The sequence below is a fragment of the Chiloscyllium plagiosum genome, unplaced genomic scaffold (genome assembly GCF_037043375.1).
Source record: "Chiloscyllium plagiosum isolate Xiang-an unplaced genomic scaffold, Cpla_swu_hap1 HiC_scaffold_8, whole genome shotgun sequence".
In the NCBI taxonomy this organism is placed as follows: domain Eukaryota; kingdom Metazoa; phylum Chordata; class Chondrichthyes; order Orectolobiformes; family Hemiscylliidae; genus Chiloscyllium; species Chiloscyllium plagiosum.
In genome coordinates, this window is record NW_028270146.1 from 51,558,835 (window position 1) to 51,583,134 (window position 24,300).

Sequence of the window (24,300 nt, forward strand, 5' to 3'; positions counted from 1 at the left end):
ATTTTATTTTACAGAATATTTTGATGTTCTTCCAACAATCCTAATTTTTAAAAGCTACAACAAACCAGCCTTTTTTTTTTCAAAATGCACCCAAGCACAGTTCTATAAAACCCTTCGAATTGATTTGTACAAACTATTACTGTGCAGCAGACTTCTCATCAGACCTGTTGTTTGAAACAACTGCTCCAAACAGTAGAATTTTCAAAACAAACACAGAAACAAATGACAGGAAAGTGATTCAAGTCAAGTAAAATTTTAAAAATTGCATTAAGTTTCCAAAGTTACTGAAGTGATACTTCAATGCTTGCTTGCATGCAAATAAGAGAAACAAATGTTTCACAGTGTGGTATTTGCAAAGGGAACCAAGTGTCCAGCAACAAAATCTCATGGTTAAAAGATGAGGAAGTTTAAAAGATGAGGAAGTGTGTTAAAATTAACAATGTGCCATTCCAAAAACGGTTAATAGACAAATATTGCTATCAAAGTAAAGTCTGATATTTCTGCTTTGAGGGTTTACTAATTAAACTAGTTTAAATTCGAAAATTTTGAGCAAAGCAAAAATTTCTATCTTAACACCAGTTTCAAATGGTAAGTTTTGTGCTAACTGGAAGGATATACATTTACAGAAAATCTCTCAGCCAACAGACATCCCTAAGTACTTTATAGCCAATTAAGTGCTTTTGAAATTTAGTCACTGTAGGGAAATACTGCATTTAATTTAGCACAACCAGGTCTTACAAACTGCATCAAATACAATACCATCAAGTCCATTTTCTAAAATGCTGGTTAAGATATAAACATTAGCCAGTGAGAATATTCCACTGCTTTTCTTCAAATAATGTCCACCTAACAGAATGGCTAGAGCCTGATCTAGTTTATCATGAAGGATAGCTCTTCTAACAGTGCCATATGGTAATGGAGAATGCTGCAATGAGTCTGAATAAAATTTGTTTCTATTAATTTCAAATCCATAACAAATGGATCAGCCAGCACTAAATAGTCACACTCACTCACTCAAACACGGAGAGGTTAATTTATTGGAATACTACTAGACTAACTTAAGGTTAGCTGTTGAGAGTCAGCAGTAAAGTACTTACATTGAACATCAGGTTGAATGGCATTTCATTTGGAAATGTTTGATGTTAACAATAGAAAATAAATGTAGTAAGCATGGTTTGTTCTCTAGCCATGTTATCCCTTATTTGATAAAGCACAAATATTCTTATAGGATAAAAGTAATAAACTGAAACAGCAAACCTCTGGTGCAAGATATTCTGGTGTTCCACAGAACGTTCTCATAGTTGCTCCATCCTTGATACCTTCTTTACAAAGCCCAAAGTCAGTTATCTTAATGTGACCATCATTGTCCAGCATAAGGTTTTCCAACTAAATAAAATTAAGCAACAGCAACTGAGCATAAAGTAACTAATTATTATTCAACTTAAACTGTTAAATTAATTTTCACTCTAAATGTGAATGCCCTGATATATTCCTAAACCATTTAAAGATATGATTTTTTATTTGAGTGAATCAATATCCCCTTTTGGGAAATCTTAATGGTAATTCCACAAAGAGAAATATGCATCACATCAGTCAAGCGCATTTTCTAACTGACAATTTATGAGAGTCAAAGAATGCAATGCACTACACTATGTCCTTCTTACCTTAAGATCTCTATAGACTACATTTTTTTCAGAATGGAGATAATCTAAAGCAGAAACAATCTCTGCTCCATAGAAACGGGCACGGTCCTCAGAAAAAACACGTTCTCTTGATAGGTGAAAGAATAACTGAAATAAAAACATGTACAAGGTGTTACAAATAAAAAATCTGACCACAGTCATTCATGTTTCAATTACAAGTGAATTATTATGTAAATTTGTCCAATAAGCAATCTGAGCCATACAGGGCAAGGGAGTTCAATGGGGTTCGATGCTGAATCATTTCTGCCAAGATAAAGGGACAGATATTACATCTGATTTCAGACCATTGGATGGAGGAGGAAGGGCAAAATATTATTTAGAACTTTAGTCACTACAAGTAGAAGCATTGCTAAATGAGAACTCTCATCAGCAATAGCGGTGATTTTCATCATAGAAAAGGTAAAATTGTACCGAGTATTATGACTCCATCTGATGGTAGTACTACAAGTCAGATCCCAGAGTTAAACCTGGCTTAATAGAATATAAATTTTAGTTTTACAATTTGGTTGCCATGGTGGTCAGTCACTAAATGTATTCACACAAGACTATCAAAATACTTAGATCAAAAGTACAAAAGTTTATGATACAGAAGGGGAAAAAATTAAGTCATATATAGAAAATTTGAAACGATAAAAAAAATCAAGAAAAAATTGTCCCTTTTTCATGCCAATGTGTCTTACAGAAACTCAGACACAGTAAAGAATCACTCCTTGGTTATCTTTTTAATTCTGGACAACCTTCGCATATCTTTCCAGCCCTGAGCCAATTGGAGACTGTAAAAACCTAAATGGCATTCCTGCTAATAGGAATCACTTCTCCTCATACTGAAGTCCAATTATGGCCATTGCCATCTGTTTTTCAGTAAGTCACAAAATTGAAATAAGATATTAATTTGCCCAATAGCTTACTAGGCATTTCACTGAAGTCCCGTACATTTTTAGAAATGATGAACTTAGTTCACTGTTAAAAATTGACTTCCTAACTTTTTTAAAAACAACAAACAAGTCACCTACACAGTACTGAAACAAAAACCCAATCATCTCTAGAATCCAAATTCCCAAATGTTGATACTATGTAATAAACCTTTATTCAATCAGGAATATCCTAAAAACAACAGATAAGGAAATTGAAATTGGAGAAAATCGGACATTTTGGGTGTCCTTTTCAATTAATAAATGTACTCCATACCTCACCTCCGTTTGCATAATCCATAACAAAACACAAACGATCATTTGTCTGAAAAGAATACTTCAGTGCCTTGAAAATAAAAATACCTTAAATCAGAAACATAATTTAATAGAATTAAATAACTTCTTTTATTTAATCATCATCAGCAATCCTTCTCTGCAATTAAATTTTAATTCTCATGAAAAGCCACTATCGAATTGAGCCCTTCATCAGTCAGGTATTACTCTGCGATCAGAAGAATATGCGTGACAAGCAATTTTTTTTGTGATTCTAGTTTTGCTAGAAACAAGGAACTGTCTCATCTCTGCCTTAAGTCTCATTTAAACTCATATGCAGCAAAAAATACTGAGACAAATCAAGATTTTTTTTTCTTTGATTATGTAATGGATTAAAATTCTATTTGTATATTGATCAGACAGGAAGGAACCTTTAACTTGTGCACTACACAACTTATAAAACACTACACACCTCAGGAATAAAATATTTGATTATACAAATATTACCTTTGCTAACTCTGTGTCATATACTAGATGTAACTTGTAAGCATTTAAATTATGTGTAATGTTTACACGATCAATGATAATAAGGTGAATCGAATTTTGTTACTTGGTCTTTAATTTAATTGAATTAATTGGAAGAATTTATTTTTAAATGTATTCCATTTCATGAATACAGCATAGTCCTAAGAGTGATGTATTTTGGCTTTAATAAAGTAATGCTGTGGGGGTAAAACTCAGAACACAAAATAATGTCCAATAATCAATTTAGTCATTTCAGAGGAGGAATTGCTGGATGTCTTGAAACACATAAAAGTGGTTAAATCCCCAGGACCTGATCAGGTGTACCCTAGAACTCTGTGGGAAGCTAGGAAAGTGATTGCTGGGCCTCTTGCTGAGATATTTGCATCATCGATAGTCACAGGTGAGGTGCCGGAAAAATAGAGGTTGACTAACGTGGTGCTACTATTTTGAAGGGTGGTAGGGACAGGCCAGGAAACTATAGACCAGTGAGCTTGATGTCGATGATGGGCAAGTTGTCGGAGGGAATCCTGAGGGGCAGAATGTACATGTATTTGGAAATGCAAGGACTGATTAGAGATAGTCAACATGGCTTTGTGCATGGGAAATCCTATCTCACAAAATTGATTTTTTTGAAGTAACAAAGAGGATTGATGAGGGCAGAATGGTAAATGTGATCTATATGGACTTCAGTAAGGCAGTCGACAAGGTTCCCCATGGGAGACCGGTTAGCAAGGTTAGATCTCATGGAATACGGGGAGAACTAGCCATTTGGATACAGAACTGGTTCTAAGGTAGAAGACAGAGGATAGTGGTGGAGGGTTGTTTTTCAGACTGGAGGCCTGTGACCAGTGGAGTGCCACAAGGGTCGGTGCTGGGTCCACTACCTTTCATCATTTATATAAGTGATTTGGATGTGTGCATAAGAGGTATAGTTAGTAAGTTTGCAGATGACACCAAAATTGGAGGTGTAGTGGACAGCGAAGAAGGTTACCTCAGATTACAACAGGATCTTGATCAGATGAGCCAATGGGCTGAGGAATGGCAGATGGAGTTTAATTCAGATAAATGTGAGGTGCTGCATTTTGGGAAAGCAAATCTTAGCAGGATTTATACATTTAATGGTATGGTCCTAGGGAGTGTTGCTAAACAGGGACCTGAGAGTGCAATTTCATAGCTCCTTGAAAGTGGAGTCGCAGGTAGATAGGATAGTGAATAAGGCATTTCGTATGCTTTCCTTTATTGGTCAGAGTATTGAGTACAGGAGTCGGGAGGTCATGTTGCGGCTGTACAGGACATTGGTTAGGCCACTGTTGGAATATTGCGTGCAATTCTGGTCTCCCTCCTATCAGAAGGATGTTGTGAAACTTGAAAAGGTTCAGAAAAGATTTCTGAACCAGGATTGGAGGATTTGAGCTTTAAGGAGAGGCTGAACAGGCTGGGGCTGTTTTCCCTGGAGCGTCGGAGGCTTAGGAGTGACCTTATCAAGGTTTATAAAATTATGAGGGGCATGGACAGGATAAATAGACAAAGTCTTTTCCCTGGGGTGGGGGAGTCCAGAACTAGAGGGCATAGGTTTAGGGTGAGAGGGGAAAGGTATAAAAAAGACCTAAGGGACAACTTTTTCACACAGAGGATGGTGCATATGTGGAATGAGCTGCCAGAGGAAGTGGTGGAGGCTGGTACAATTACAACATTTAAAAAATCATTTGCATGGGTATATGAATAGGAAGAGTTTGAAGGGATATGGGCTGGGTGCTGGCAGGTGGGACTAGATTGGGTTGGGATATCTGGTCGGCATGGACAGGTTGGACCGAAGGGTCTGGTTCCATGCTGTATATATCTATGACTCTATGTGGTCACAATGAGCTCTTGTGGCCAGATCAAAGGGGTTCATTTCTATCTCCTCTTTCAGGTGAGGTAATAAGACCCTTGAAGTGTTCTACTTCCCATCCAGCTCATAGTTTAGGCCTTTTCTATCTGGTGGAATCAAATTTCTGAAACTCCAAACTTCTCCCAGAGTAATGTACAACTTGATTATACCGCAATGTAAAGAAAACTGCTTTCACTTTCACCAAATGTTCATGACTGAAAAGATCAAATTGAATTAAAAATCATAAAGTGCATTTCAGAAAGCATAATAATTATGTTTTCAAAAACTCATTTGAATAGTTTGCTTTGACTGCTCTTAATATGAGAGAGCTGAAAGAGTGTGTTCAAATAAAAAAAAATTAAACTGTACAATTTGAAAAGTCAAATTGGATGTATTGTGTGCATGCATTTTGAGATATTGTAACAGAGTAGTTAACTAACATTTCCTGAAGTCGTTGAATAAGTACTTACAGTTAAGAATGGATGCCTAGAATTTTGTAACACTCTGTTTTCTGTCACAGTATGCGCTACTTCATCCTGTATAAAAGATAAAAGAGTTACAGATCAAGAAAAACCAAGGTAGCAATAATACAGCTGCATTTCAATTCAAATAACAGATGGTAAATAAATAGATATTTTTAGAAGATTTAAGAATTTTGTGAAAAATTGTCAATGAAGCTTAATGAATTAAGCTATTCCCCAGCAGTGGTGGCAATGCATGTTTTTAAGAGTTACCTTTGCTACAATGACTTCTTTCTTAAGAATCTTCATGGCATAATATTTTCCAGAAGCTTTCTCTTTTACTAGAATTACCTTTCCAAATGTGCCTTTTCCAAGGAGTTTTAAGTATTCAAAATTATGCATAGTCTGCAACACAGCAAACAAAAACCAGCAAGTGTCCATCAGAAAACAAACATAGCCCCAATACATTCAAAATTTTACAGACAGAATACAATTGCTACAGAAAGATTTATTTTACACAGTATTAATAACTACACAGAAGGCATTACTAGCCTACTTCTCCTCTCAATTTGTAGGTTTGTATGGGCATTTCCTGAAGAAGGGCTTATGCCCGAAACGTCGATTCTCCTGTTCCCTGGATGCCGCCTGACCTGCTGCGCTTTTCCAGCAACACATTTCCAGCTCTGATCTCCAGCATCTGCAGACCTCACTTTCTCCTGGGCATTTTAAAAGGCTATGCACCGGAATTTCCAAATCACATTGAACAGGCACTGTATTTAAATTTGTGCCTTGTAAAAAATATCCTGATGATCAATGGATAATCTTACACTTACATTAAAATCCATCTGCTACAGTCATTCCCATTCACCTAATCTATCAATATCCTGTTATAATTTTATACTGTAGTCAACAGAGTCTTCAATGCTGCCCAATTTTGTGTCATCGGCAAATTTGGATATTTGGCATTTGATGCCATTATCCAAGTCATAAACAGATATTGTGGATAATTGAGGCTCCAATACAGATCCCTGTAGGGCATTAGTGACACTAGTCACTTGACAGCCACAAGAGGAGGGTGTTGGTTGATTGGTTGGGCCATTATTGGTGATCTACTGCAACTCCATGCCACTGATGGCTCAGTCAATCAGCACCCTCTGCTCACACTGCACAAAATGCCGGCCCTTTGTTCAACTAGGAGAAAGTGGGATCTGCAGATGCTGGAGATCAGAGTCGAGAGTTTGTTGCTGGAAAAGCACAGCAGGTCAGGCAGCATCCAAGGAGCAGGAGAATCAATGTTTCGGGCCAGCGCCCTTCATCAGGCTCTGATGAAGGCCCTTTGTTAAAATCTGTTTCTTCCATTGTAGTTTTGATGACTGAAAGATGACAAGTTTCAAATCTTGTCTACTTTTAGCAATGTTTAATCCCTAGAGTTGGCAATGATAATGCCACTGAAAGTTGAGGAGCAATGATTAGATTTTCTCTTGCTGGAGATAGTCATTGTCTGGCACTTCTGCAACACAAATGTTACTTGCCCCCTGAGAGCCCAAGTATCGATATTGTCCAAGGTTTACTATGTATGAACCTAGATCACTTCAGTATCTGAGGAGTCACAAATAATGCTGAACATTGTGCAGGCATCAGTGAACAATTCTGACCTCATGATAGAAGGAAAAATCATTGATGAAGCAGCTGAATACCATTGGGACCAGACACCATTCAGAAGAACTCCTCCACAGATAACCTGGAGCTGAGATGACTGACCTTCAACAACCACAACTACCTCCTTATGTGCTAGGCAATGTTCCCTCTAAGCTGCACTCTGAAGTTCTACACATGCCTTTCGCAGCACTGACTTCCAGTTCTTGAAGATTTTGTAAGTATTTCCATTAAATAAATGGAGCTCCAGGACAAAAATCTCAAAATTCAGTCCAATAATCATGAATAAAATAATGATTTTTTTCTTTTGTTACAAAAAGAACTCAGTGGCCTGAGAAGCTGGAGAGAAAATTAGAGGGAGCGCTGGTGAGTAGGAATTTCGTCAGCCAGAGAGGGATAACTTGTGGAACTCAAGTCTTTGAATGTACTTGAGAGAAATAGATAGGTTCTTGATTAGCAAGGAGATCAAGATTACGGGGAGAAGGCAGGGTAATGGGGCTGAGAAACATATCAGCCAGGATCAAATGGCAGAACAGACTCAATGAGCCAAATGGCCTAATTTTGCTCCTATATCTTATGCTCTTAGGCTACATATAACCCTAAAGCTACCCCCAGTTCCCACTAGCTCTCATTTTGCGAGGGTTTCTTGATGCCACAATGCATCCTTGATGTCAAAGGCTGTCACTCTTACCTCACCTCTGGAATTCAGTTCTCTTGTCCATGTTTGAACCAAAGCTGTAACAAGGTCAGGGGCTGAGTGAACCTGCTGGAATTCAAACCAAGTGTCCATGAGCAGCTTATTGCTGAGCAGGTGCTGCTCAATAGCACTGCTGAAAACTCCTTCCATCATTTTACTGATAAGGAGAAGAATGATGGGGTGGTAATTGGCTGGGTTGGATTTGACCTGCTTTTTCTGTGCAGAATACACCTGAGCAATTTTTCACTTTGCTGGGTAGACGTTGATGTTGTAGCTGTACTGGGACGGCTTGGTGAAGGATGTGGCAAGTTCCAAAGCAAAGGTCTTCAGTACTGTTGTCGAAATCTTGTTGAATTCCGTAGACTATGCAGTATCTAGGCCCTTCAGTCTTTTTTTTGATATCACATGGGATGGACTGAAAAGACTGAAGCCTGGTATCTGATTCTCGAGGCTTTTGTTTGAAATAGATCATTTACTCAGCTGTTCTGTTTGAATATAGGCTGAAGCATTTGCAACCGTCTTTTGCACTGATGTGCTGGACTCCCCCATCACGGAGAATAACGATAAATGTTGCACCTCCTCCTCCAGTTAGTTACTTAATTGTACATCACCTTTACAACTGGATGTGGCAGATTGCAGAGTTTTGAGCATATCCATTGGTTGATGGAATTATTCAGCTCTGTCTGTAACATATTGTTTTTACTATTTAGTTTGCAAGTATTAGAGGTGTAAATGCATTCAAGAAGGTACAAGAAAGATTCAGGCAATGGGTTGGAGAGTTGAGGAACTTCAGTTAAGTGGATAGATTAGAGTCACTGGAGTTATTCTCCTTTGCAAGAGGAAGTGTATTAGAGGTGTTCAAAATTATAGGAGTGGGGAGGTCAGACAATCAGAAAAAATATAAATGAATTTGTTTTAGTTAGTGACCAGATGAAGGAGCAGATTTCATCAAATTATGGTGGTTGCCAATTGTGAAAAGAAGCAATTATGACATAAAAAAAAAGCTGTTTTATGTGAAATGCATTGCCCAATGAGAATGTGGTTCAGGCAAATTTAATGCAGACTTTCAGAATGGAATTGTGTACGTTTTGTCAGACTGCATAGAAAAGGCAGGTGAGAGAGGGAGTGTGTGAGTTGTTATTGCAGATAACCAGCATGGACATTATAGAATGGTTGCAGTGCATTTGGAACACAGAACAACACAGAGCAGAACAGGCCCTTCGGCCCTCGATGTTGCGCCGACCTGTGAACTATTCTCAGCTTGTTCCCCCTACACTATCCCATCATCATCCATGTGCTTATGTAAGGATTGTTTAAATCTCCCTAATGTGGCTGAGTTGACTACATTAGCAGGTAGTGCATTCCACACCCTTACCACTCTCTGCATAATGAACCTGCCCCTGACATCTGTCTTAAATATATCACTCCTCAATTTGTAGTTATGCCCCCTCGTACAAGCTGAAGTAATCATCCTAGGAAAAAGACTTTCACTGTCTACCCTATCTAATCCTCTGATCATCTTATGTGTCTCTATCAAATCCCCTCTTAGCCTTCTTCTTGCCAATGAGGACAGGTTCAAGTCATAGAATCATAGAGATGTACAGCATGGAAATAGACCCTTCAGTCCAACCTGTCCATGCCGATCAGATATCCCAACCCAATCTAGTACCACCTGCCAGCACACAGCCCACAACCTTCCAAACCCTTCCTATTCATACACCCATCCAAATGCCTCTTAAATGTTGTAATTGTACCAGCCTCCACTACTTCCTCCAGCAGCTCGTACCACCCTCTGTGTGAAAGAGTTGCCCCTTAGGTCTCTTTTATATCTTTCCCCTCTCACCCTAAACCTATGCCCTCTAGTTCTGGACTCCCCCGCCCCAAGGAAAAGACTTTGCCTATTTACCTTATCCATGCCCCTCAATTTTGTAAACCTCTAGAAGGTCATCCCTCAGCCTCCGACACTCCAGGGAAAACAGCCCCAGCCTGTTCAGCCTCTCCATCTAGCTCAATTCCTCCAACCGTGGCAACATCCTTGTAAATCTTTTCGGAACCCTTTCAACTTTCACATCTTTCCGATAGGAAGGAGACCAGAATTGCACACAATATTCCAACAGTGGCCTAACCAGTATCCTGTACAGCCGCAACATGACATCCCAAGAGCCTTTCCTCATAAGACCTTCCCTCCAGACCAGGCAACATCCTGGTAAATCTCCTCTGCACCTTTTCCAATGCGTCCACATCCTTCTCGAAATATGGGGACCAGAACTGTACGCAATATTCTAAGTGTGGCCACACTAGCGTTTTGTATAGTTGCAGCATGATATTGCAGCTCCGAAACTCAATCCCTCTACGAATGAAACCTAACACACCGTATGCCTTCTTAACAGCACTGTCAACCTGGGTGGCAACTTTTAGGGATCTATGTACATGGACTCCAAGATCCTTCTGCACATTCACATGACCAAGAATCTTTCCATTGACCCAGTACTCTGCCTTCCTGTTATTCTTCCCAAAGTACATCACCTCACATTTAACTGCATTGAACTCCATTTGCCACCTCACAGCCCAATTCTGCAGTTTATCCAAGTCCCCCTGCAACCTGTAACATTCTTCCAAACTGTCCACTACTCCACCGACTTTAGTGTCGTCTGCAAATTTACTAATCCATCCACCTATGCCTGCGTCTAAGTCAGTTATAAAAATGACAAACAGCACTGGTCCCAAAACAGGTCCTTGTGGCATACCACTAGTAACCGGACTCCAGACTGAATATTTTCCATCAACCACCACTCGCTGCCTTCTTTCAGAAAGCCAGTTTCTAATCGAAACTGCTAAATCACCCACAATTCCATGCCCCTGCATTTTCTCCATCAGCCTATCATGTGGAACCTTCTCAAAGGCTTTACTGAAGTCCATGTATACCACGTCAACTGCCCTACCCTCATCTACATGCTTGGTCACCTTCAAAAAACTCAATGAGGTTTGTGAGACATGACCTGCCCTTGACGAAACCATGTTGACGATCTGCAATCAATTTGTTGTTTACTAGATGATTATAAACCTTATCTCGTATAATCCTTTCCAAAACTTTTTCTACAAAAGAAGTAAGGCTCACTGGGTCATTTCTACTGCCTTCTTGAACAAGGGCACAACATTTGCAATCCTCCAGTCCTCTGGTACCAAACCTGTAGACAATGATGACTCAAATATCAAAGCCAAAGGGTCTGCTGTCTCTTCCCTAGCTTCTCAGAGAATCTTTGGATAAATCCCATCTGGCCCAGGGGACTTATCTACTTTCACTCCTTCTAGAATTGATAACACCTGTTTGTAACTAACCTCGATCCTTTCTCGTACCTCATTCTTCTTCTCTACAATATTCTCCTTCTCCTGAGTGAAAACCAATGAAAAATGTTCGTTTAGCACCTCTCCGATCTCCACAGGGTCCACATTCAACTTCCCACTTCTGTCTTTGATTGGCCCTATTCCTATCCTAATCATCCTTTTATTCCTCACATACCTATAGAAAGCTTTAGAGTTCTCCTTTATTCTATTTGCTAAAGACTGCTTGTGTCCTCTCTTTGCTCTTCTTAACTGTCTCTTTAACTCTCCTTCCTGGCTGATCTGTAACTCTCCATCGCCTCATCTGAACCATCTTGCCTCATCAACACATAAGCCTCCTTCTTCTTCATAACAAGAGATGCAAATTCTGTAGTAAACCATGGTTCCCTTACCTTATCACTTCGTCCCTGCCTGACAGGGACATACCTATCAAGGACACGCAATATCTGTTCCTTAAACCAGCTCCACATTTCCATTGTCTGCATCCCCTGCATTTTGCTGCCCCATTCTATGCCTAATTCTTGCCTAATCGCATTATAATTGCCCTTGCCCCATCGATAACCCATGACCTGTGGCATGTACCTATCCCTTTCCATTGCTAAACTAAACGTAATTGAATTATGGTCACTCTTTCCAAAGTGCTCACCTGGTACATTACCAAGCACAGATCCAGTGTGGCCTCCCCTCTTGACCGCCCTTCGACATACTGTGTTAGGAAACCCTCCTGTACACATTGGACAAAAACTGATCCATCCGACGTACTAGAGTTAGAGCATTTACAATCAATGTTGGGGAAGTTAAAGTCCCCCATAATGACTATTCTGTTCCTTTCACTCCTACCCAAAATAATTTTGCTAATTCTCTCTTCCACCTCCCTGGAACTCTGCAGAGGCCTATAAAAAACTGCAAGCAGTGTGACCTCTCCTCTTTTGTTTCTAACCTCAGCCCACACTACCTCAGTAGACGAGTCCTCATCTAAAGTTCTCTCAGCCACACCTCCTCCTCTTTTACCGCCTTGTCTGTTCTTAATGAAAGATCTAAACCCTGGAACCTGAAACATCCATTCCTCACCCTGCTCTATCCATGTCTCCGAAATGGCCACAACATCGAAGTCCCAGGTACCTATCCAAACTGCAAGCTCACCTACCTTATTTCAGATACTTCTGGCATTGAAGTAGACACACTTCAAACCAGTTTGCTGTCTGCCAGCATGTACCTGTGACCCTGAAATCCTGTCCCTGTCCTTCCTACTCTCATTCTCCTGTGCACTGCAACAATACCTCAGATTCCCACCCCCCTGCTGAGCTAGTTTAAACCCACCTGAATTGCACCAGCAAATTTCCCACCCAGGATATTAGTATCCCTCCGGTTCAAGTGAAGACCATCCTGTTTGTACAGGTCCCACCTTCCCCAGAATGAGCCCCAATTATCCAAGAACCTGAAACCCTCCCTCCTGCACCATCCTTGCAGCCATGTGTTCAGCTGATATCTCTCCCTATTCCTTGCCTCGCTATCACATGACACAGGCAACAAACCAGATATAACAACTCTGTTTGTTCTAGCTCTCAGCTTCCACCCTAGCTCCCTGCAATCCTGCCTTACATCCCTATCCATCTTTCTACCTATGTCGTTGGTACCTACATGGACAACGACTTGAGGCTGGTCACCCTCTCCCTTCACGACCCCAAAGATACGATTAGAGACATCACCGACCCTGGCACCTGGGAGGCAACATATCAACCGTGAGTCTCGTTCGTTCCCTACAAATCTTCTATCTGAACCTTTAACTATTGAGTCCCCAATGACTAACACTCTCCTCCTTTCCCTCCTTCCCTTCTGTGCAACAGGGACGAGCTCTGTGCCAGAGACCTGGGCCCCACTGCATATTTGTCCTATGATTTGAATCCTGTGTTGTAGCTTGACTAGATTATCACCTCACTTTTAGGTATATTTTATGCAGCTCCTTGCATGTTCTTTTGCACTTCCCATTGGACCAAGGTTGATCCTCTGCTTTGATAATAACGTAGATTGAGAGATATATCAGGCCATGAAATTACAGCTTGAGTAAATATAATTTTACTCTTGCTCATGGCCCATAGCCCCTCAGTGATGCCCAGTTGTGATGCTTGTATTAAATCCATACGAGAGAAAGTGAGGGCTGCAGATGCTGGAGATCAGAGCTGAAAATGTGTTGCTGGAAAAGCGCAGCAGGTCAGGCAGCATCCAAGGAACAGAAGAATCGACGTTTCGGGCATAAGCCCTTCTTCAGGAAGAAGGGCTTATTCCTGAAGGGCTTATGCCCGAAACGTTGATTCTCCTGTTCCTTGGATGCTGCCTGACCTGCTGCGCTTTTCCAGCAACACATTTTCAGCTTAAATCCATACGAATTTTGTACAGTGGCAGTGCCACACAACATGGAGTGTGCAGAAAGGATCCCATCCCCAAAAGGACTTTTCAATCGTCATTTCTATCAATAATGTCATCAACAAATGCATCTGCAACAGATGAATTTGGTGAAAAAAAAAAGTTGAATGCAAGTAGGTTTATTCACCCACCTGCCACAGACCTAGTCAGATAAACACATCCACGAGGACTCAGCCAGCTCTGCCAGTGCTGGTGATACTGAAACTCACTCAGTGGATGGATGTTAAGTTGTGTTAGTGAGAAATGAGAAGAATGGTTTTGGAGGAAAGTATACAATCAGTTACAGAAGTTTTAGTGATTCTGCCTGTCAAGCATCAAAGAGATTGAAGAAAATCAATAAAAGAAGTTGCGCAATGGTGATGCAAGTGTGAAACCTGAGATTTAAAGCCTTAGCGCATCTGCCCCACTGGTATTTTGAAGAAAAGGAAGGGAACACTCTTCCCATTATGGTAACTAACACTTCCCAAGGTCATCATTCCATCTGATATTGCTGCACGTGGGGCCTTGCTGCATGCAAATTGGCAACAACAGGAAGTGCACTTCCAAAATGTACACTGATCAGCTCTATTGCATACTGAAGCAGTCTAAGGGCGTGAAAGGTGCTGTATAAATCCAAAGCTATCTTAAAGTTACAAAATCTCAAACAAAATATTAACCTTTATTCCTCTCACCTCACACATTCACAAAAGAAGCAGAAGCTTACAAATTAACTCGTGAGAAACTAGATGGGTGTTTAATTTATTTAAGTGTATTTCTTGGTCTATTTTAATTCACTTGTTACAATTATGGTATTATATCTTAGTAATGCTTTCAGTAATTATCAGCAGTTAGCAACAACAGTAATTTCTAATCTATGGGGTACTATTCCGATATAATCAAAAATGTCATTCCGCTAAATAATGAAAGTTATAATATATTTGGTGTTTGCGTATATGCAATTAAGACATCCTACCACTTTGTCTTTTGGTCTAGTGCGAGAAATTTCTATGGCATCAGTCCATGAGTGATCAGTAGGGGACTGTAGGTGGTAGTCCATGATGTCATCCTCTTGCTTCAGACTATCTGCTACTGTTTGGATGGCTTTTGTCCATTCTTCCCTGTAAGAATATAACTAAAAACAATTAATCGATCATTCTAAATCTCACCTTGCATACCAGATAAATTACTTTTGAAACATTCCAAAACTAATGTTTCTGCAATACATTTAATAATTTTTTTGTAAAACATATTTTTAGAGATTTTTTATTAAACTGTTCAAAGCTTCATCTTATAATTACAGATAAAATGATCAGCAGATAAACAATGCAATTTTATCAGTCACTTGATTTTCCCCCAATTGCAACAGGTTTTCAAATTGAATTGAATTGAATTTATTGTCATGTGTACTGAGGCACCATGAAAAGCTTTGTCTTGTGAGCAATACAGGCAGATCACATAGTTTAGTAGTATAGTTGGTAAATAATAGGTAAACAGCGGCACAAACAAAACACAAGTACAGGCAAATGTTAAGAGTTTGAGAGTCCATTCAGTATTCTAACACCAGTAGGGTACAAACTGTTGCGAAACCGGCTGGTGCATCTATTCAGGCTTCTGTACCTTCTCCCCGATGGTAGAGGTTGTAGAAAAACATTGCCAGGGTGGGATGGATCTTTCAGAATGCTGGTCTCTCTTCGACAGTGGGCCTGGTAGATGGAATCTATAGATGGGAGGTTGGTCTTTGTGATTGTCCAGGTTGAGTTCACCACTCTCTGTAACCGTCTCCAATCTTGAATGGTACAGTTGCCATATCAGGTGGTCATACATCCAGACAGAATGCTCTCAATGGAGCACCTATAAAAGTTGGCTAGGGTATTCGTCGTCCTGCCAAATTTTCTCAGCTGCCTGAGGAAAAAAAAAGAGATATTGTTGGGCCTTTGTAACCAGTGAATCCATAAGAAGAGAGCTTGCTGCGGATGACGACTCCCAGGAGCTTGACACTCTCCACTCGTTCCACCTCTGTGCTGTTAATGTGTGGGGAGGGGGGGCATGAGTAACATCCCGCCAAAAGTCAATAACGAGTTCCTTCGTTCTGCTGGCATAGGCTAGGTTGTTCTGAGTGCACCATTTTTCCAGGTCTTCCACCTCCCGTCTGTAGTCTGTTTTGTCGCCATCTGAGATTCGACCGACTATGGTGGTGTCATCAGTGAACTTGTAAATGGCATTAGTCTGGTATTTGGTGATGCAGTCATGGGTATACAGTGAGTACAATAGGGGAGCTGAGTATGCACCCCTGGGGGCTCCAGTGTTGAGTGTTAGTGAGGATGAAATATCGTTCCCCATCTTCACTGATTGTGGCCTGTCGGTCAGGATGCTGTGGATCCAGTTGTAGAGAGTGGGGCTTAGTACGAGATCACTAAGTCCAGTAATCAGTCTTGAGGGGATAATAAAGTTGAAGGCTGAACTGTAGTCAATGAGTAGGATTCTTACATAGCTGTTCTTGGTGTCAAGATGTTCTAGGGAGTGAAGGGCAAGTGAAATGGCATCTGATGTGGATCTGTTGGTCTGATAGGCAAATTGGAGTGAATCAAGAGTAGTGGGGAGGCTGGAGTTGGTTCATGCCATGACCAGCCTTTCAAAGCAGCAACGTTAGGACCACTGGGCAGTAGTCATTGAGACATGCTGCATGAGCCTTCTTAGGCACAGAGATGACGTTGATCCTCTTGAAACAGGCAGGGACAGTGACCTGCTGCAGGGAGAGGTTGAAGATGTCCGAGAAGACCTCTGTCAGTTGATCTGCGCATGCTCTGAGTGCACGGCCTAGTACTCCGTCTGATCCCATCACTTTCCTTGGATTCACAAGAAGGAAAACTGATCTGGCCTCTGAAATGTGAAGTTACTTTGTATTGTTTTCAATTCACAAGTTATCTTAGTATTCCACAACCAGTTACTAATGGGTGGCAGGTAAAACTGCTTAAAAAACATGGATCCCTACTTTACCACGCCATTGACGATAGGTACTTTTTCTAAAAATTCACTCATGGATGTGTGCTGAGCTAGCATTTATTGCTTAATCTTAGGTGCTTCTTGAATCGCTGCAGTCCATTTGGTGAAAGTTGACGAATAATGCTTTTTGGAAGCAAGTTCAAGGATTATGACCCAGCGACAGTGAAGGAACAGCAATATATTTCCATGTCAGGATGGTGAGTGGCTTGGAGAGGAACTTGCAGGTGGCAAGGTTCGCATGTATCTGCTACCCTTATGTTTCTGGAAAGCGGTGATCACAGCTTTGGAAGGTCTTGGTTAATAGTTTATTCAACATAGTCATCAATGTGAGCTTGGATTTATAGATTTAACTGACTGCGGATGCTACGTATCCACTTCCTGTACTTCAGCACAAAACAAAAATATAGACTGACACTCCAGCAGAATGCCGAGAGAGCACTGGACTATCAGGGGTGCCAGAATTTGGATGAGACGTTCAACTGAGATGCTGTTTATCTACTGGGGTAGACATAAAAGATCCCATGGATTATGCTGAAGTAAAGCTGACAAGTTAACCAGAGTCCAGACCTTCATTAATCTCTGAATTAGAGACAGAGTCATACTGCATGGAAACAGACTTTTCAGTTCAACTCAACCATGCCAACCAGATATCCTAAATTAACCTAATCACATTTGCCAGCATTTGGCCTATATCTCTCTAAACCCTTCCTAATCATATACCCATCCAGACACCTTTTAAAAGTTGCAATTATACCCATCTCCACCATTTCCTCTGGCAGCTCATTCTATACATAGATGATCCACTGCATGAAACAGCTAACATCACAAAACAAATAACTTGGTTATTGTCATACCACTGCCTATGCAAGTTTGCTGCATGCAAAACTGTCTTAAATCCAAAGAGAAACAAAACAGCAATCCCCTGATCGACTCTGGCAAGAAAATGAACATGTTTCTTATTTTTAAAGACAACTAATGCTGGAGATCAATTGGGTCAGACAGTATCCACGGGGAGAGAACAAGCTAACATTGAGTCTAGATGACACTTCACCAGAACTGACATAAAGTGTGGAGGGGACAGCATTCATGCTATGATTTGGAGAGTGGGGGTTGTGTTGAAGGGTGTTGACACTGGGTGCACAGATGCCAGTGAAGAAAAGATGTTGACAGTTCAGCTTAAGTGAATCACAGTTCTTGTGAATCACAGCGCAAACTGGAGGAACAGCATCTCATTTTCAGACTAGGCACTTTGCAACCTTCTGCACTTAATATTCTGTTCAACACCTTCAAACTGGGAACATTTCCTCCCTTTCTTTTAGCTTGTTATCATGTCCTCCCCTCCCCGCATCCCACTTACTATCCTTTCAAGTCTGGCAGGAGATACGCTATTGTTCTGCCATTCTCACAGGCTTGAGCTGAAATATCAATATATTTTCATCACCAGCACCCTACACCCACTGTCCCCAGTACCATCCCAAACCAGATTATAGCATAAATACTGTCCCCTCCACACTTCAACTCTGATGAAGAGTCATCTAAACTCGAAACTTTAGTTTGCTCTCTTTAGAGTTTTAGATCTAAGGAAAATGCACCTGCATTTGGTCTTCAGTCACGCTATAATGAGAAGCTATCTGACTTGCTGTGATCTCCAGCATTTGTTGTCTTCAGTACAGATTCCAGCATCTGCAGTGATTTGTTACTATATTTACAGACCGATTAGCCTATCCTTGGTCGTGGGCAAGATCCTGGAGTCCATTGTGAAGGATGAGATTTCTGAATACTTGGAAGTGTACGGTAAAATAGGGCAAAGAAAGTATGGTTTCATCAAGGGGAGGTCATGCCTGACAAGTCTGCTAGAATTCTTTGAGGAAGTAACAAGCATGTTAGACCAAGGAGAGCCAATGGATGTTTTCTACCTGGACTTCAAGAAGGCCTTTGACAAGGTGTAGCACAGGAGGCTCTTAAGCAAGATAAGGGCCCGTGGTGTTAGAGGCAAGGTGCTAGCATGGATAGAAGCTTGGCCAACTGGCAGAAAACAGAGAGTGGGGATAAAAGGGTCCTTCTCAGGATGGCAGCCAGTGACAAGTGGTGTTCTGCAAGGTTCCGTGTTGGGATCACAACTTTTCATTTTATAACAAAAATGATCTAGATGAAGGAACGGAGGGCATTCTGGCTACGTTTGCAGATGATACAAAGATAGGTAGAGGGACAGGTAGCATTGAGGAGGCGGGGAGGCTGCAGAAAGATTTGGACAGGTTAGGAGAGTGGGCAAAGAAGTGGCAGATGGAGCACAACGTGGGAAAGTGTGAGGCCATGCACTTTGGTGGGAAGAATAAAGGCATGGACTATTTTCTAAATGAGAAGAAAATTCAGAAGTCTGACGTGCAAAGAGACTTGGGAGTTATAGCTTTAAAGGATTGTCTCAAAGTAAACTTGCAGGCTAAGTTAGTAGTTAGGAAGGCAAATGCAATGATGGCATTTATTTTGAGATAACTTGAATATAAAAGCAGGGATGTACTTCTGAGGCTCTATAAGGTCAGACCACATTCAGAGTATTGTGTGCAGTTTTGGGCCCCATATCTCAGGAAGGATGTACTGGCCCTTGAGCGGGTTCAGAGAAGGTTCACCAGAATGGTCCCAGGAATGAAAAGCTTAACATATGAGGAACGTTGGAGGACTCTGGGTCGATACTCGATGGAGTTTCGAAGGATGAGGGGGGAATCTAATTGAAACATATAGAATACTGAATGGTCTGGACAGAGTAGATGTTGGGAAGATGTTTCCATTAGTAGGAGAGACTAGGACCCAAGGGCACAGCCTTTAGAGTAAAGGGAAGACCTTTTATAAGGGAGATAAGGAAAAACCTCTTCAGCCGGAGAGTGGTGAATCTGCGGAATTCATTGCCACAGAAAGCAGTGGAGGTCAGGTTATTGAGTATATTTAAGACGGAGATAGATGGGTTCTTGAGTATCAAGGGAATCAAGGGTTACGTGGAGAAAGTGGGAGAATGGAGTTGTAAAATTTATCAGCCATGATTGAATGGTGGAGTAGACTTGATGGACTGAATGGCCTAATTTCTGCTCCTATGTCTTATGGTGTTACTTTTCGTATTTTCCTTATTTTCCTCACTTTTCCCTTACTTGTACTTCAGTTCACTTTATCTTTGTCAGTTGCCACTATTCTCCTTTATTATCCTTTCTTTTGTTCCTCAAATTTTATCATTTCTAAAACAATAACAATGTATTGCTTTTCTTGCTTTTCCAAAATACTCTCATTTTCAATGTGAAATATTTTCCAAATGGGGTAAAATGGCTAAGCAAGATCAGGGAAGGCACCCAGTATTCTTTCCTGTGATAGAAACTATTACAGTGAATGCTGGGCTCAGCTACTCTCCCTTTATCTAACTTTGTGGCTGACTGCCCGTATTTCAAAGAGTTCTCCCTGTAGGGGATCTCGCTACAAATGTCACTAACAGCAACAGTTACTGGGGGAACAAACAAAAACACAATCACCCGCTTGCAACACATAAAGGATTAAAATATCAGTCTTTAGAATCACATTGTATGTCGCTTGATTTTTCACTTTTCCTCTTTTTAAGTGCCTACATCACATTGTTAACAGAACATAGAGCATATAACTCAAGAACTGTAACTGATCATTTCAACAGTACAGCAGAGGACAAATGCATAAAGTTAAATGGTAGAAGTCAATGGTTAGAAAATTTGAATAGGCATTGAGTCATGAAAATTATAACACAAATGTCCATTTAGCCCATCATACTCATTCAAGTACTGGCATTTCAAGTGAAATTTCTTGCTCTTTTCCATATTCTTTTATATATTATTTTTACCATAAACCTGGTTAATTAGTCTTATCCAAGTTAGACTCTACCTTAATAAACAAATAGCAACATATTCCACTTTTCTAATAAATTTGTGAAAAATATTCTTGAAACTGTCCTATTTATTTCCCTGGTAATAGTTTTCACATTACAAATTTTTGGTTTGTCATTTCAAAAACTTAGAACATGACTGCTAAATCTCCTCAAGCCTTTTTGGTCTGGTTTAATATTTCAAATCCTTCTTTATAATCTCATCGTTATGTAAATGAAGACTAAATGCATGTTCCTTAGATATAAAACCCTCATCAAGAAAGAAAAGGCACCAAAAATTAAACAAGATGGAATTCTCCCATTATCAACAGCGACAATACTATAGCTTTAAAGGATGTATTTTGTCCTTTTTTTTGAAAATGAAAAGACATTGAGACAGAAGCACCGAACAGTCAAATCCAAGCAAATAAGGTAAATAGCTTATAAGGCCTTTGATCATTTTTTTAAAAGGTGAAACATAAGAAGCAGCATGAATGGGTGGAGTCAGGTTCCCACAGAACCAGGGTTTTAGTTTAGCTTTCAGCAGTTGTTGGGGTTTTGAAGTTGGCTATGGAAGCTGCCTCTCTCTCTCCCTCTCCCTCTCTCTCTGTTACAGCTAAAAGTTTGGTTTTTTTCTGATGTCAGATCACATGTGAGACAATCTACTTTACCGAGTTTGCCTTTACCAAGGGTGTGTTTATGGGATGTTACTATATTGGAATAATTGCTGTTTAGCAGTTAGATAACATATTATTCTGTTAAGATTTCCAATGGAGTTAAGATATTCCAATTCTTCTTTCTTCTGTTGTATTCTTATCCTACAGTTAAAATAAAATGTGTTTTGCTTAAAGCCGAGTAGCATAACCAATTGAATTAAAAGTTAAGGTATAGGCTATCTACTTGATATATTTAAAAGGAGGTTTGGTCTGGTCCACAACACAACCAAACCATTTAGCAAGTGAGATTCATGTAGTCCGGACTGCGATAGCTGACAATGACATTTTTCACCCAATCTTCAGTTTTTCACATTATTAATTATGGATTTGGATCGTATGCATCTTTCTAATGGAATCACATGACTGGAGAGATAGAAATACTGGTCACTGCTGGGGCCTCCCAGTGTTAATGTTACTGTCACCCCCAACTGTACACCACCTAAGATGCTGTAAGCAAGGAACTGCACTTCAGACTATGATGCTTGAATGTCTACATTCAGGACACGGCCCAGAGAGGTAAGATCTCAGCACATTGACTGGGACCTTGGTGGTAATTGACAGAGAGGAGGGCAGTGCTGCATCATGCTAATTAGCAAAAGGAGGCCATGACACCAGAAACACAATCAGCCTGGACTGAGACAGCAATCCATGTTAACACAGTGGCCCAACCAAAATACAACACACAGCCGTGCAGCAAGAAGGCTAATGATCTTTTGATCTCCACAAGAGTAAATGCCACCAATTTCTCCTTGCTACCTTACACTCACTTTAATTCTGTCATTACACACCCATTTTCCCAAGGCTTGTGAACTATACATCTATTAAGTGCTGTGTGTCCATTCAAAGGCGCTCATCCATCCAAGCTATTAATTCTTCTTGCTGTCTGCAAAACCCAATCACTCTCAATCAAAGCTGAGAGCCACAAGATGTTTCCTGTGAAGGTGCACAGGTATGTTTGTTCTTGCATGCTACACAACCTGGGAGAAGAATGCAAGTCATTGGCATCCCTGACCTCCAATATAAAATCCTGAGGTTGAGGTAGTATGAGAGTTGGATGGAGATCAGACCTGATGACATGGCAAGGGTGATGGGGTGCCAATGCTAGTTTGTGTGGGTGAAGGTTGGAGAAGGTCCATAGAGTATGCAGAGACATAGAGAAGAAGATAGAGTTAGATGAGATCCAGGGAAGTAAGCGATGAGTGGATGCCACCAAGTAACTGTTCTTTCATGTTGGGATTTTGCACCATCTAGTTCGAGGAGAAAGTGAGGTCTGCAGATGCTGGAGATCAAAGTTGAAACTTTATTGCTGGAACAGCACAGCAGGTCAGGCAGCATCCAGGGAACAGGAGATTCGACATTTCGGGCACAGGCCCTTCTTCAGGAAAGAAGGGCCTGTGCCCGAAACGTCGAATCTCCTGTTCCCTGGATGCTGCCTGACCTGCTGTGCTGTTCCAGCAATAAAGTTTCAACTGCACCATCTAGTTCCTCAGGGAAGGAGAATTGGAAGTAGAATATAAATGAGGAGAGTTGAGCTAATGAGGAGATGCAAATATTTTGTAATAAAAGTAGTCGCCACTTAATAGTGAGATTCTGATCTTGCCAAATGAACCTTATAGGGAAAATAGGGACACTTCTTCTTCAAGTCAAGATTCCATGTTTTCCATTCTTGCTGCATTTTCCCCAACTTTCTTGCCATTGCCCACATCAGTCAAGGGCATGGAAAATTGGATTCATGTTCTTGAAAGGCACCGATAATACACTAAGTCTACAACAGACTTTTGTCTTCTTTAAAAAATTCTTGAAAATTATTTGACTACTGAAATAAGTAAGGAATATTTTAAACATGTATTACGAATGAATTTGCTGGTGATTAAAATTCTGTGCTGTAAAGAAACAATGTGCAGTTTTAACTGAGCTGATCAGCATTGTTACTGATAAACACACATCCTTTATAAAACATACCGTTCCTCTGGGCTATCAACATGAAATGTTCTTTCTATTACTGCAGTCCACTGGAGACACCGGATGATAAATGTGTTTGATTTTGGTCGCTCTGTCTTCATCAGTTGACATTCTAACGGAAAGATAAAATTAGCTTACACTTCCAAATATCAGACTTTCACTTGATCTCTACTTCCAGGCATAATTATAAATACAACTCTGATAACACAACACTCACTTCCCATCTCCAACTTCATATTTCATCCACACTTTTGGAAAGGCAGGACGTTCAATGAAAAAGCCCACTTAGCTAAGGGATTTGTGGGGTAGGCAAAATGGAGAAATAGGCCTGAAGAAGGGCTTATGCCCGAAACGTCGATTCTCCCGTTCCCTGGATGCTGCCTGACCTGCTGCGCTTTTCCAGCAACACATTTTCAGCCCAAAATGGAGAAATATAACATTGATCACTGGGTGAGTCAATCAAAGATGGTGCACCTTTCACCAATCAACATAACAGAAGTATTGGTTGACACAGCAGTTATGGCATGTGGAACAAAGTAGTCTTTGACATGGAAGGGAATGTAAAAATGAAAAAAAGAGTTTAAGAACAGGCATCAAATAATCTGACAGTAGAACATATTTTCAGTCCCAGTAATCTTACTAGATTTACAATTTTAATAAAATACACGGAGATGATATGGGATGAAAAATAACAGTGTGGGCGGCACGGTGGCACAGTGTTTAGCACTGCTGCCTCACAGCGCCAGAGACCTGGGTTTAATTCCCACCTCAAGCGACTGACTGTGTGGAGTTTGCACATTCTCCCCGTGTCTGCGTGGGTTTCCTCCGGGTCCTCTGGTTTCCTCCCACAGTCCAAAAATGTGCAGGTTAGGTGAATTGGCCATGCTAAATTGCCAGTAGTGTTAGG

At 40.6% G+C, this 24,300-nt stretch overlaps 1 protein-coding gene across 6 annotated transcripts in view; it reads right to left on the reverse strand.

Annotated features, from left to right (window-relative positions):
* The window catches only part of akt1 (AKT serine/threonine kinase 1), a 133,614-nt gene that overhangs the window by 19,607 nt on the left and 89,707 nt on the right, over positions 1 to 24,300 (reverse strand). For 4 of the 6 annotated variants that reach the window (XR_006312763.2, XM_087989832.1, XM_043697564.2 and 1 more), the window contains 7 exons: positions 23,394 to 23,505; positions 14,815 to 14,959; positions 6,017 to 6,148; positions 5,753 to 5,818; positions 2,892 to 2,960; positions 1,665 to 1,790; positions 1,258 to 1,386 (listed from right to left, as the gene is read on the reverse strand). Coding sequence is in view for 5 of the 6 variants with exons in the window: in XM_087989832.1 (XP_087845958.1) it covers positions 1,258 to 1,386; positions 1,665 to 1,790; positions 2,892 to 2,960; positions 5,753 to 5,818; positions 6,017 to 6,148; positions 14,815 to 14,959; positions 23,394 to 23,505 (779 nt within the window). In the remaining variant the exon portion in view is untranslated. The remainder of the gene's footprint in view (positions 1 to 1,257; positions 1,387 to 1,664; positions 1,791 to 2,891; positions 2,961 to 5,752; positions 5,819 to 6,016; positions 6,149 to 14,814; positions 14,960 to 23,393; positions 23,506 to 24,300) is intronic. The other 2 variants (XM_043697563.2, XM_043697565.2) reach the window with 2 other exon arrangements.